Source organism: Hemibagrus wyckioides, linkage group LG24 (genome assembly GCF_019097595.1).
Source record: "Hemibagrus wyckioides isolate EC202008001 linkage group LG24, SWU_Hwy_1.0, whole genome shotgun sequence".
NCBI classification, from domain to species: Eukaryota; Metazoa; Chordata; class Actinopteri; order Siluriformes; family Bagridae; genus Hemibagrus; species Hemibagrus wyckioides.
In genome coordinates, this window is record NC_080733.1 from 16748278 (window position 1) to 16761422 (window position 13145).

Genomic DNA, 13145 nt, shown 5'->3' on the forward strand with positions numbered 1-13145 from the left:
AAACTAAATGAGGGTGTAACTTTTCTCTGATAAACTTTTGCTTACATAAAATCAGCAGTCTCAGGTACATCAGTGAGTTTTATACCAAAATAAACTGGTTTACAGAATCTAAAAAGTGCTCCAGGTTTTCCAGGATTTTACTAGCAAGTAACTAGTTATCTAGATCGATAGACTAAGAGAGAGAGAGAGAGAGAGAGAGAGAGAGAGAACGAGATAGATAGATAGATAGATAGATAGATAGATAGATAGATAGATAGATAGATAGATAGATAGACTAACATGAGCTAACGAGCTAGCTAACAAGCCTGGCTAACAAAGCTAACGAACCCCCTCACAGCATTCGGCTAATTAGCCAGCTAACATTTTATTAAGAAGCTGTTGATAATGGAGGAGGAGTGTTTTGAGATTTACTTATTATGAGTCATTTCCTTCATCATTTCTTTTTTATTTTCTTTTTATTTCAGACTGAATTATTTCTACAGTAGGTGTGTGTTTGTTTCCTCTCACATCACCGTGTTTTGAACTCGTCCCACCTGGCATTAACGCAGTGAAATGTTGATTTTACTGTAAAATAAGCACTTAAAGCTTTTCCCCCGAAGCAGCACAGGATTGTTTACCTCCTCGGGTTGTTTACTTTTCTGTTTTCGTTTATTATCGCATTATTTTGTAGTGTGTTTAAGATTTAACATAAGTGTAGAGTTGAAAAGCTGAAAGATGACGAGATCCAGGAGAGAGGACATGAAGAGCTGGATGTCTATAGTCTGTGGTAAGTGACTAGATCTTCAGATTTCTCCTCTTTCTCTTGAATAAATGAATGAATAAAGGTTCCAGAATGATAAAGAGTTTGTCTATGATGGAGTGTAACTTTCTCCACGCTGACAGAGACCATGCACAGTGCCACAGCACAGGGGGAGATTCAGCAGATAGAGGCAGAGCCTGGATATCTTTCTGCAGGGTTGCTAGGCAATGTTAGCTTAGCTAGGTAGCTGATGTTAGGTAGCAAGTTAACTAGCTAGTCATCTTGATCGACAGACAGACAGACAGACAGACAGATTGATTGATTGATTGATTGATTGATGGATGGACGGACAGACAGATATATAGATAGATAGACAAATAGACAGACAGATGGATAGATCTTTCTTTTTTTCTTTCCTTTCTCTCTCTCTCTCCTCCTCTCTTCCTTTCTTTCTGTCTTTCCTTTCTTTCCCTTTTCTTTCTCTCTCTCTCTCTCTCTCTCTCCTTCCTTCCTCTCTCACCTGTAGTGTGTAGTGTACCGTAGTGTTTATTTCTTGTGAATCTCTTACTGTAAAGCAGTACAGTTATTTTTCCAGAGTAAAATTCCTGCTCAGAGATGCAGAGTCTAATCCTGGTGTCTAAAGCCAGAGAATTCACCCCCAGACTGGATACCAGTCCATTCCGTTCACCCCCTGGGGCAATTTACTGCATGTTATTAAACCAGAGAACTCCAAGGATAGCCGCAGTGAGACGTGGAGAAGGAGAAGAACTGCAGTTAACATGTTTACAGCTTCATATGTTGTGTTCAAAGCTGACTCTTATGCTCTATACACACACATACACACACACACACACACATACACACTTTCCTCAAATCGTGAGCTCGTGTGAATCCGTGACGTACAACTCAGGGGGTCTGTGACATTCATACTCTTTATTAGATTTGTGGAAGTTATTACTCCTGAAGAGAGAGAGAGAGAGAGAGAGAGAGAGAGAGATAAAATATAGATAGATATTAACAAACTACATTTAGTACAAACTGGGAAAAGGTTGGAGAGGTCAGAAATCCAGTAGAGTAGGACCCCCGGTGTCTACAGAGGATAGACTCCAACCCCCCTGGAGGATGTTAGAAACCACAGATACACAATATTGCCAAAGGTTTTGGGACACTCCAAATCACTGAATTCAGGTATTGTTTTTCAGGGGTTGGACTCGGCCCCTTAGTTCCAGTGAAAGGAACTCTTAATGCTTCAGCTTCATACCAAGACATTTTGGACAATTTCACGCTCTTTGTGGGAACAGTTTGGGGATGACCCCTTCCTGTTCCAACATGACTGTACACCAGTGACCAAAGCAAGGTCCATAAAGACATGGATGAGTGAGTTTGGCGTGGAGGAACTTCACAGAGTCCTGACCTCAACCCCAAAGAACACCTTTGGGATGAATTAGAGCGGAGACTGTGAGCCAGACCTTCTCGTCCAACATCAGTGCCTGACCTCACAAATGCACTTCTAGAGGAATGGTCAAAAATTCCCATAAACACACTCCTAAACCTTGTGGAAAGCCTTCCCAGAAGAGTTGAAGCTGTTATAGCTGCAAAGGGCCTTCCTTCGTTTGTTTCTTCCTTCCTTTCCTTTTTCTTTCTTTCTTTCTCTTTCTTTCTTTCTTTCTTTCTTTCTTTCTTTCTTTCTCTCTCTCTCTCCTTCCTTTCTTCCCTCTTTCTTTCTTTCTTTCTTTCTTTCTTTTTTTTTCTTTCTTTCTTTCTTTCTTTCTTTTTTTCTCTCTCTTTCCTTTTTCTTTCTCTCTCTCTCACTCTCCTTCCTTTCTTTCTTTCCTTTCACTCCTGTCGCCTTCTGCCCTTGAGAATGTATATACATTACCCATGATGCACTTCGCTGCATGTAGGGAATAGGGAGTAGGGCACTGTGACTGCTCGATCCGTACCGCAAACACGATTTGTTCTGCGCATGCGCGAAGCTCGCTGCCAACGTATATTATAACATTACATTATTAGTCGTAATACAACAGTATAATAAATATTCTTCATTATACATCAGACAAGAAGTAGACTCTTTTCCGCGCATGCGCAGTAGAAATCGTGCTTCCGCTAGTAGTGACACAGGGCACCATTTCGACCACAACAGCAGACTTGCTTAATTTCTAAACCCTAGAAAATGGCTGACTCTCTCTCTCTTTTTTCTTCGTCTGCTCTTTAACAGCGAGTCGATTTGAGACACACTCCGAGTCATAAGGACAGCAAATGACATTGACCGGAAGCGGACCGTCATTTTTCCAAGCGCTGTCAGTGCCGCCCAATCATCGACGAGTATTTCCGTGACGTGTCTCATATCTAGCCAATCAGCGTCCAGTATCTGGTCCGCTTTTTGACGTTTTATTGAAATGGTCTGAACACACTGGCGGGAGAGAGAGGGAGAAAGAAGTCTCGGGTTTTATTGTTAGTCCGTGATTAGCAGCGCGGTGTTCAAAAATACCTTTCCTCAATATTTTTCCTGAATTTTTTAAAATTTATATAAGAGATACAAGGCTCAACAGGACGCCCCGGCTTTTAATTTATTATTATTTTTTTCGGGATAAAAGTCTCCCGCGCGGGGTAAAAAAAAAAGCTCCCAGAGACAGTACAAGCTAGCCTGCAAAGCTAACATTTTATCCATTGTCTCTTTAGAAAAGTCTCTTAAAAATAACAAAAATAAGAATAATCAACAGATCATTTAGAATAAAATTCTTCTTTATTTGTTTCCTTTTTACGACAGTTTACGACCTTTTTTCCTGCTCGTAGACTTGCTAACTGCTGAACTGCTAATGGCGAAGGTTCAGGTCCTAAACGTTGCTGTTTTGGACAACCCGAGTCCTTTCGGCAACCCTTTTCAGTTCGAGATCACATTCGAGTGCATGGAGGATCTTCCTGAAGGTGAGCACTGTTAGTCGCTCTTTTAATGAATAAATACATTTGGAAAGAAAAGTTGAAGAGCGGCTCGATTAGCCTAGCGTAGCCTAGCGCCCTCGCCGTGACGTCATTATGGCGGGACCGGGCGCGTGCGGCGCTGAATTGAATAAACTTGAGCCTTTTTTTTTTTCTTTTATTGTCTAAGGACGGGCATTATGTGCACTTGGGGTCCTTTATTTTAGACTTAATTTCGTTTGCATTAGATACAGGAGTCATTTTGCATCTACACAGACATGTGCATTAAGAGTCAGGTGTTTTAAATTTAATTCTGTATCTCTTTAGTTCTACATGGCTCCGTTTCCATGAGATAACTGGTGTTCAGTGTCGTGCTTTTCTGCAAAATCTCTGTTTAAATGGGCTGTTTTGTGTAATTTAGCTACAAAGTATTGCAATTTGTATCGTCTAGAACTGAAGCGATTAAATGGTGTTTAAAAAAAATTGTAATTCTTACCGGAAATATTAAAATATCTGTATTACTCAAATGTTTACTGCTACTAACTTGGTATGTAAACAATAAACAGCACTGAGCTACTGGGTCCTTCTAGTAAACATTACAGAGCACCAAGCCAAAGCCATGCGCTGTGGGACTTCTCTTAAGTTGTGTTCGTAAATGTGAACAAGATGGCCAAAATGTTCAGAGAATATATTTTATGGTGCGAAGAGAGGGGGAGAGGAAAGAAATGTAGAGCAAGAGAGAACAGAGGAGAGAGATAGAGAGGGGCAAGAAAAGGGAGAGAGAGAGAGAGGGAGGAAGGAAATGCAGAGCGAGGGAGAAAGAGAGGGACCAGAGAAGAGAGAAGAGAGAAAAGAGGGAGAGGAAGGAAAATAGAAAGAGAGAGAGGGAGGAAAGAGAAGAGAGGAAAGAATTTTCTGGAATGTTGGGAAGATTTGTGTCTTGGAGGATGCACATGTTCTCCTTCACGCACTGTGTAACCTAATGGAAAAATACACTGAACAGCCATAACATTATGACCAGTGATAGGTGAAGTGAATAAGACTGATGATCTCCTCATCATGGCCCCTGTTAGTGGGTGGGATATATTAGGCAGCAAGTCAACATTTTGTCCTCAAAGTTGATGTTAGAAGCGGGAAAAATGGACAAGCGTAAGGATTTGAGCGAGTTTGACGAAGGATCGAATTGTGATGGCTAGACCACTGGATCAGAGCATCTCCAAAACTGCAGCTCTTGTGGGGTGTTCCCGGTCTGCAGTGGTCAGTATCTATCAAAAGTGGTCCAAGGAAGGAACAGTGGTGAAACAGCGATGTACGTTGCTGCAACAAAGAAAGCTACTTAAACATAAACTATGGCATCATAATGACCTCCAAAATCTCAAACATGAAAACTTTCCCAGAGGATGTGGAGGCGAGGCGAGGCGGATTATTTACTCCATGATCATTCTTTTCCATCAAAATGCTTTTTTAGGATAAACTGTATGTAAAGTGGCTCAGTTCGCTGTAATTCTGTGTTTTTAGTTTAAACAGAACAGCTGCAGCTTTCATCTTTATCGTCTTTGGTCTTCTGAGGAATCGCTGCATGTCAGGATTTTAGAGCAGAGCCCAGAACCTAACCCGATGAGCCATTATCGTAATACAGAGCAGTATTGTGAAGTTTTTGCTTTCTTTTCCCCCAGATCTCGAGTGGAAGATCATATATGTGGGCTCAGCCGAGAGCGAGGAGTACGATCAGACCCTGGACTCGGTCCTGGTGGGACCCGTACCTGCGGGGAGACACATGTTTGTGTTCCAGGTGAGTTCACAATGATTTATTCTGTGTGGTGGTGTTATAATATCTGATGGTACAATAATAAATAAACTGTGTGTGTAACAGGCGGACGCTCCGAACACGGGCCTGATTCCCGAGAGCGATGCAGTGGGCGTCACCGTGGTCCTGATCACCTGCACGTACAGAGGACAGGAGTTTATTCGCATCGGCTATTACGTCAACAACGAGTACACCGACGCCGAGCTCCGGGAAAACCCGCCTCTCAAACCCAACTACTCGCAGGTGAGCAAACTGAAGCCGGAGTACTGACTAAATCAGGTTAAAAGTTTTTGCACCACCTCCACGGCAGTTTAATTTCAACCCCGAGATCGGGTTACTCTCTGTGCGGGGTTTCCAGAACTCTCCCTGTGTTCCTGTGGGCGTCTTACAGGTTCTTCCCATCTCCCAAAAATAAACCGTTTGGATTGGTGCCTCTACATTTCCCCTAGGTGTAAATTTCTGTGTGTGTGTGTGTGTGTGTGTGTGTGTGTGTGTGTGTGAGAGAGAGAGAGAGACAGAGACAGAGAGAGAGAGAGAAAGATAATAGGGCAGAGAGAAGAGGAGAGAAAAGAGATGAGACAGACAAAAGAGAGAGGAAAGAAGAGAGAGAGAAAAAATGGGAGAGGAGAGAAAAGAGAGAGAGGAGAGGAAAAAGAGGAAAGAAAGGAGAGAGAGGAAAGAGATGAGAGACAGACAAAAGAGAGGAAAGAAGAGAGAGAAAATAGGAGAGGAAAGAAAAGAGAGGGAGGTGAGAGAGAATAGAAAAGGGGAGAGAGAGAGAAGAGGAAAGTAAGGAGAGAGGGGAGAGGAAGGAGAGAGAGAGCGGAAAAAGGAGAGAGAAAATAGGAGAGGAAAGAAAAGAGAGGGAGGAGAGAGAAGAGGAAAGAAAGGAGAGGAAGGAGGGAGAGAGAGAGAGGAAAAAGAAGAGAGACAGAAAAGTGAGAGAGGAGAGAGAGAAAAGAGATGAGACACAGACAATAGAGAGAGGAAAGAAGAGAGACAGAGAATAGAAGAGGAGAGAGAAGAGGGAGGGAGTGAAAAAAGAGACAGAAAATAAAGAGAGGAGAGAGAATAGGAGAAAGAGAGATAATAGAAGGGGAGGGAGAGAGAAGAGGGAGGGAGAGGAAAGCAAAGAGAGAGAGAGAATAGGGGAGAGATGAGAGAGAGAGATAACAGAAATGAGCGAGAAAAGAAAGAGAGAATAGAGGGAAAGAACAGAGAGAGAAAAGAGAGAGAGAGAGAAAGGAGAGAAAAGAGTGGGAGGAGAGAGAGAGGAAAGAGCTCACACACTCGCCTGTGTACTTTATGTACAAAACGTATCTGCTGAACATCCCTGACCATCAGGTTTCCAGGAGGAGGTGTAAAATCTTTCTTTTCCATGCACAATAACATCACACACACACACACACACACTTGAGCACAAGAACAGAGTTGTAATATATCCAGGAAGAATATTTCAGGGTGCGAAAATGACAATAATTTAGGCAAGTCCTAAAACTTTAAATGTGTTTAAAATTAAAGTAAAACTTCATACAGTATAAAGTCAGCAGCTCATTTTAACACAGCATTGCTCTACACTTTCTTAAAGCCTCATGAATGAATATATATCTATTTTTATATATATTCTTATTTGATTTGTAAAATTCTAGGACTTTTATTTTCCTCATAGGAAAGCAGTTACACCTGGCGGCCATCTTGTGTCCTTAAAACGGCGAATAATCCGGTTTAAAGCTGCGTTCACACACAGAGCTTTATCTCTGCAAGTGTTATAAAGTCATCAGTAGGCGTTTCTATGGCACTACTGGTTGCCATGGTAATAAGTTCTATTTGTGTAGGGTGCAACTAACATCCCAAACGACGAACCGGGTTTCCTTTACTCTAAAGCGGAACGTTCTGGATGGAGATCTTGGCGTTTGTGTATAAATGTCAGCAGTGTTTATTACGCGCGGCGTATCATACCAGATGAAGCCATGTGCGCTCTGTGTCACCGATCTCTCACAACGACTCGCACCGGATTTACATAAAGTTCAACTGTCACATCGTTGGACACGCCCACATTTAATCGCCATCGCTCGCTGACGCTTATTTCGCTAAAAGGCAGCAGATCTCATGTGAACGTAGCTTTAGATACAAAATGTGGATTCTTGTGTCTTAAATCTCACTCTGGTGTTTATAATCATTTATAATCTCTGTCTGGTGTTTATAATCATTTATAATCACACTCTCTCTGGTGTTTATAATCATTTATAATCTCTGTCCGGTGTTTATAATCATTTATAATCACACTCTCTGGTGTTTATAATCATTTATAATCACACTCTCTGGTGTTTATAATCATTTATAATCACACTCTCTGGTGTTTATAATCATTTATAATCACACTCTCTGGTGTTTATAATCATTTATAATCACACTCTCTGGTGTTTATAATCATTTATAATCACTCTCTGGTGTTTATAATCATTTATAATCACACTCTGGTGTTTATAATCATTTATAATCACACTCTCTGGTGTTTATAATCATTTATAATCACACTCTCTGGTGTTTATAATCATTTATAATCTCTGTCTGGTGTTTATAATCATTTATAATCTCTGTCCGGTGTTTATAATCATTTATAATCACTCTGTCCGGTGTTTATAATCATTTATAATCACACTCTCTGGTGTTTATAATCATTTATAATCACTCTCTGGTGTTTATAATCATTTATAATCACACTGGTGTTTATAATCATTTATAATCACACTGGTGTTTATAATCATTTATAATCACACTCTGGTGTTTATAATCATTTATAATCTCACTGGTGTTTATAATCATTTATAGTCACACTCTCTCTGATGGTTATAATCATTTATAATCACTCTCTGGTGTTTATAATCATTTATAATCACACTCTGGTGTTTATAATCATTTATAATCTCACTCTGGTGTTTATAATCATTTATAATCACTCTCTGGTGTTTATAATCATTTATAATCACACTCTGGTGTTTATAATCATTTATAATCACACTCTGGTGTTTATAATCATTTATAATCACACTCTGGTGTTTATAATCATTTATAATCTCACTCTGGTGTTTATAATCATTTATAATCTCACTCTGGTGTTTATAATCATTTATAATCTCACTCTGGTGTTTATAATCATTTATAATCTCACTCTGGTGTTTATAATCATTTATAATCACACTCTGGTGTTTATAATCATTTATAATCTCACTGGTGTTTATAATCATTTATAGTCACACTCTCTCTGATGGTTATAATCATTTATAATCACACTCTGGTGTTTATAATCATTTATAATCTCACTCTGGTGTTTATAATCATTTATAATCTCTCTCTGGTGTTTATAATCATTTATAATCTCACTCTGGTGTTTATAATCATTTATAATCTCTGTCTGGTGTTTATAATCATTTATAATCTCTGTCTGGTGTTTATAATCATTTATAATCTCTGTCCGGTGTTTATAATCATTTATAATCACTCTGTCCGGTGTTTATAATCATTTATAATCACACTCTCTGGTGTTTATAATCATTTATAATCACACTCTCTGGTGTTTATAATCATTTATAATCACACTCTCTGGTGTTTATAATCATTTATAATCTCACTCTGGTGTTTATAATCATTTATAATCTCACTCTGGTGTTTATAATCATTTATAATCACACTCTGGTGTTTATAATCATTTATAATCTCACTGGTGTTTATAATCATTTATAATCTCACTCTGGTGTTTATAATCATTTATAATCTCACTCTGGTGTTTATAATCATTTATAATCACACTCTGGTGTTTATAATCATTTATAATCTCACTGGTGTTTATAATCATTTATAGTCACACTCTCTCTGATGGTTATAATCATTTATAATCTCACTGGTGTTTATAATCATTTATAGTCACACTCTCTCTGATGGTTATAATCATTTATAATCACACTCTGGTGTTTATAATCATTTATAATCTCACTGGTGTTTATAATCATTTATAGTCACACTCTCTCTGATGGTTATAATCATTTATAATCACACTCTGGTGTTTATAATCATTTATAATCTCTCTCTGGTGTTTATAATCATTTATAATCACACTCTCTGGTGTTTATAATCATTTATAATCTCTGTCTGGTGTTTATAATCATTTATAATCACACTCTGGTGTTTATAATCATTTATAATCACACTCTGGTGTTTATAATCATTTATAATCACACTCTGGTGTTTATAATCATTTATAATCACACTCTGGTGTTTATAATCATTTATAATCACACTCTGGTGTTTATAATCATTTATAATCTCTGTCTGGTGTTTATAATCATTTATAATCACACTCTCTCTGGTGTTTATAATCATTTATAATCACACTCTCTGGTGTTTATAATCATTTATAATCACACTCTGGTGTTTATAATCATTTATAATCTCTGTCTGGTGTTTATAATCATTTATAATCTCTGTCTGGTGTTTATAATCATTTATAATCACACTCTGGTGTTTATAATCATTTATAATCACACTCTGGTGTTTATAATCATTTATAATCTCACTCTCTGGTGTTTATAATCATTTATAATCTCACTCTGGTGTTTATAATCATTTATATGTCATTTCTGTTCTGTAAAGCTGCTTTGAGACAATCTCCATTGTTAAAAGCGCTGTACAAATTGAATGAAATTGATCATCATTGTGTTTTCATTCCCTCTCAGCTCCAGAGAAACATTCTGGCCTCGAACCCTCGCGTAACCCGCTTCCACATCAACTGGGAAGGCTGTTCTGAGAAGATGGAGGACTCGGAGAACGTGGACCCGTCTCCCAACGTGATGCTGCCTCCGTCGTGCCCCCCGGGGAAAGCGCCTCCGCTCGGACTGATGCCGGATAACTCCATGGACTGCTTGTAGATCCGTCCATGACAGAACCGTCATCCCCTTTAAAGACCTCGTACACCACCAGAACCACCGGACCGGAGACGCAGACTTGCCGAGGAGCGTGGACAAACCAAACGAAAGGACTCTCGCACACACACACACACTTTCATTTTTATTTTAATTTTTTTTCGTGTGTTTTTGGTATTTTTCAGGATTGTCTCTGAAGACAGATAAAGGTTAGGAATATTCGACAAGCAATGTTTTTCAGAATCCCTAGGTTTAAAGCGTGCAGGTGGGATTGTACAGTACTGTATATATGTTTACTTCTGTTTGTATTCTGGCTCTCCGAATAAATAAATATCTTTTGTTACGTCATGGTGTGTGTTTCTCTTTTCCTCCCCCCCCCCTCTCTTCTTCACACAGATGTGTGTTTTCCTCTTTTTCCATTCATAAAAATGCCACAGAGTTCAGATCACACACACACACTGCTGCGGCGCCATTTTTGGGTCCTGTTGCTAGGCGACGAGGCGTGTCGTCGCATCTGTGATGAGAGATCCTCAAAGCGCCGCAGGTTTGATTGCGCTTTCATCTGATTCGTCTTTGTCATGCGTCTGCGCGTTAATAAGCCTCGGGGGGTTTAAGCCAAACCCTTAATACTCCTGATTTATTCATTTAATTCTCTCTATATAAAAACTACGACTTCTGAAGTGTTGCTGAAATATTTTGAGTGTTTCATTACGGTGCTTTTGTTTCAACGTTACAGCGTGCTTCTGGTTTTATTACAAATCAGGAAATTAATGATTTAAATCTAACATCTTTCTAATTTATTTTCTTGTTTTTTGGGTGCATTTTTTTTGCTGTAAAATGGCTTTTAACCACAAATCTGGTTGAAAACATTCAGGGGGGAAACTCCAGGTGAATGATTTGGAACATTTAATGACTTTATGTTTGGTGAAAATGAAGCAGAATCCCAGGAATCCTTCACCATGAATCACTGATATAAACAGATTTAAACATCTACTTCTACCTCAAAAATCTGTCTGTGTATTTATCTGCCAGTCTGTCTGCCTATCTGTCTGTCTATCTATTTATCTGTCAGTCTGTCTGTCTATCTATTTGTCTGTCTGTTTATCTGCCAGTCTGTCTGTTTGCCTGTCTGTCTATCTGTCTGTCTATCTATGTATCAGATCTATCAGATTCTCTCTCTCGTCATTGCCAGGTTATCAGTAATGCTTTAAGGTAATGTCTCTTCCTTTCTGTCGTCTCTCAGTCCAACCCAACATCAGGTTTGTTTTCATCTCTCTGAAGAAAGTAAGGTGTGTTCTCAGGGCTGTGGCTTGTTCCATTCTTAAAATAAAGCTCAGAAGGTGAGGCCACGCCCCTCAGACAGGTGTGTTCCTCCTGATGACTAAATGATTTACTGGTTAATAACTGACAGCTCTCTTTCTTCTCCTTCCTCTCCTTCTTCTCCTCTCTCTCCTTCTTCTCATTCCTCTCCTTTTTCTTTTTCTCCTCCTTCCTCTCCTCCCTCTTCTTCTTCTCCCTCTTCCTCTCCTCCCTCTCCTTCTTCTCCTCCTCCTTCCTCTCCTCTCTCTCTTCTTCTCTCCTTCCTCTCCTCCTTCTTCTTCTACTCCATCCCCTTCCTAAATATTTGTTTATTTGTTACATTCTTTGAGTTCAATTAAATTATATGCATTCTTGTTGATTTTAATACACCTTAAATATTGACGAAAGGTTCTAGATAAATTAAGTTTACTATTCTTTGTGCTGCTCTTGCTATTATTATTATTATTATTATTATTATTATTTTAACACATTATAAATATATTATAGTGCTATAGAAATGATAAAAGTATGTTACTGTTCTTCATTTACATTAGCAGCATTTGGCAGACACTGGCTCCTGTACCCCGGATCCCATATACAGAGCCTTTTACATAAAAAATGCTGAAGTGATGATAAATTCATCCTGATGCTGCTTCACTGGATCACAGACCAGGAATCTCATCAGTCTGAAAACTTTCCTGAACACTTAATATAGTCACATAATATAATATGCTTAATACCTTTAAAAAAAAAATTAGATATAAACTAATACGCTTAATAAAAATGTTAACAACTTTGTTTATTAATAATTATAGTATAGTTTATTTTAAATGTATATTTTAAACGTATTAGTAAGTAAAATGTGCTATTATTACTTTTTTTATTTATTTTATTTGTTTATTATTTATTATTGCTTTTTTCTTTTTATGATTGTTAATGCTATTATTATTATTATTATTATTATTGGTGTTATTTTTGTTTTAATCATAATAATGATCATAGAATTATTATATAGATTTATTGTTATTGTTTTTGTTAAAAATAATAATTAATAATAATCATAATAGAATGATCATATAGATGTATTAATGTATTATTATTATTAGTAGTAGTAGTAGTATTGTTGGTGATACTTTTCTTAATTTTGCTACTACTGTTATTATTATTGTTGTTATTTTTGTTTTATCAATAATGAATAATAATTATCATAGAATTATCATATAGATTTATTATTATTATTATTATTGTAGTTGCTGTTGGTGATACTTTTATTAATACTGCTACTATTGTTTTTATTGTTATTATTATTATTATTATTATTATTATTATTATTATTATGTAAGACTATTAGCAACTATATATGAACTGTGACGTACAGTAATGCCATTATATGATCACGCAAATCAGATATTTTGCAAATGCGACTCATAATCATGATGTGCCACCCCTGTACCACCCCCCT

General features: G+C 37.9%; 1 protein-coding gene across 4 annotated transcripts; it reads left to right on the forward strand.

Moving 5' to 3' along the window:
- Positions 1 to 622: 622 nt before the first annotated feature.
- asf1ba (anti-silencing function 1Ba histone chaperone) lies at positions 623 to 10732 on the forward strand. Of its 4 annotated transcripts, none has more exons than XM_058377708.1 (5): positions 3133 to 3349; positions 3510 to 3667; positions 5335 to 5450; positions 5532 to 5708; positions 10199 to 10732. In XM_058377708.1, the coding sequence occupies exons 2-5, from the start codon at positions 3559 to 3561 to the stop codon at positions 10388 to 10390; spliced, it is 594 nt and encodes a 197-aa protein (XP_058233691.1). In that variant the 5' UTR covers positions 3133 to 3349; positions 3510 to 3558; the 3' UTR covers positions 10391 to 10732. The 4 variants fall into 4 exon arrangements, with proteins under 4 accessions (XP_058233693.1, XP_058233691.1, XP_058233692.1 ...); XM_058377709.1 differs by having other exon boundaries at positions 3536 to 3667; XM_058377710.1 differs by lacking the exons at positions 3133 to 3349; positions 3510 to 3667 and adding an exon at positions 623 to 766.
- Positions 10733 to 13145: the final 2413 nt, after the last annotated feature.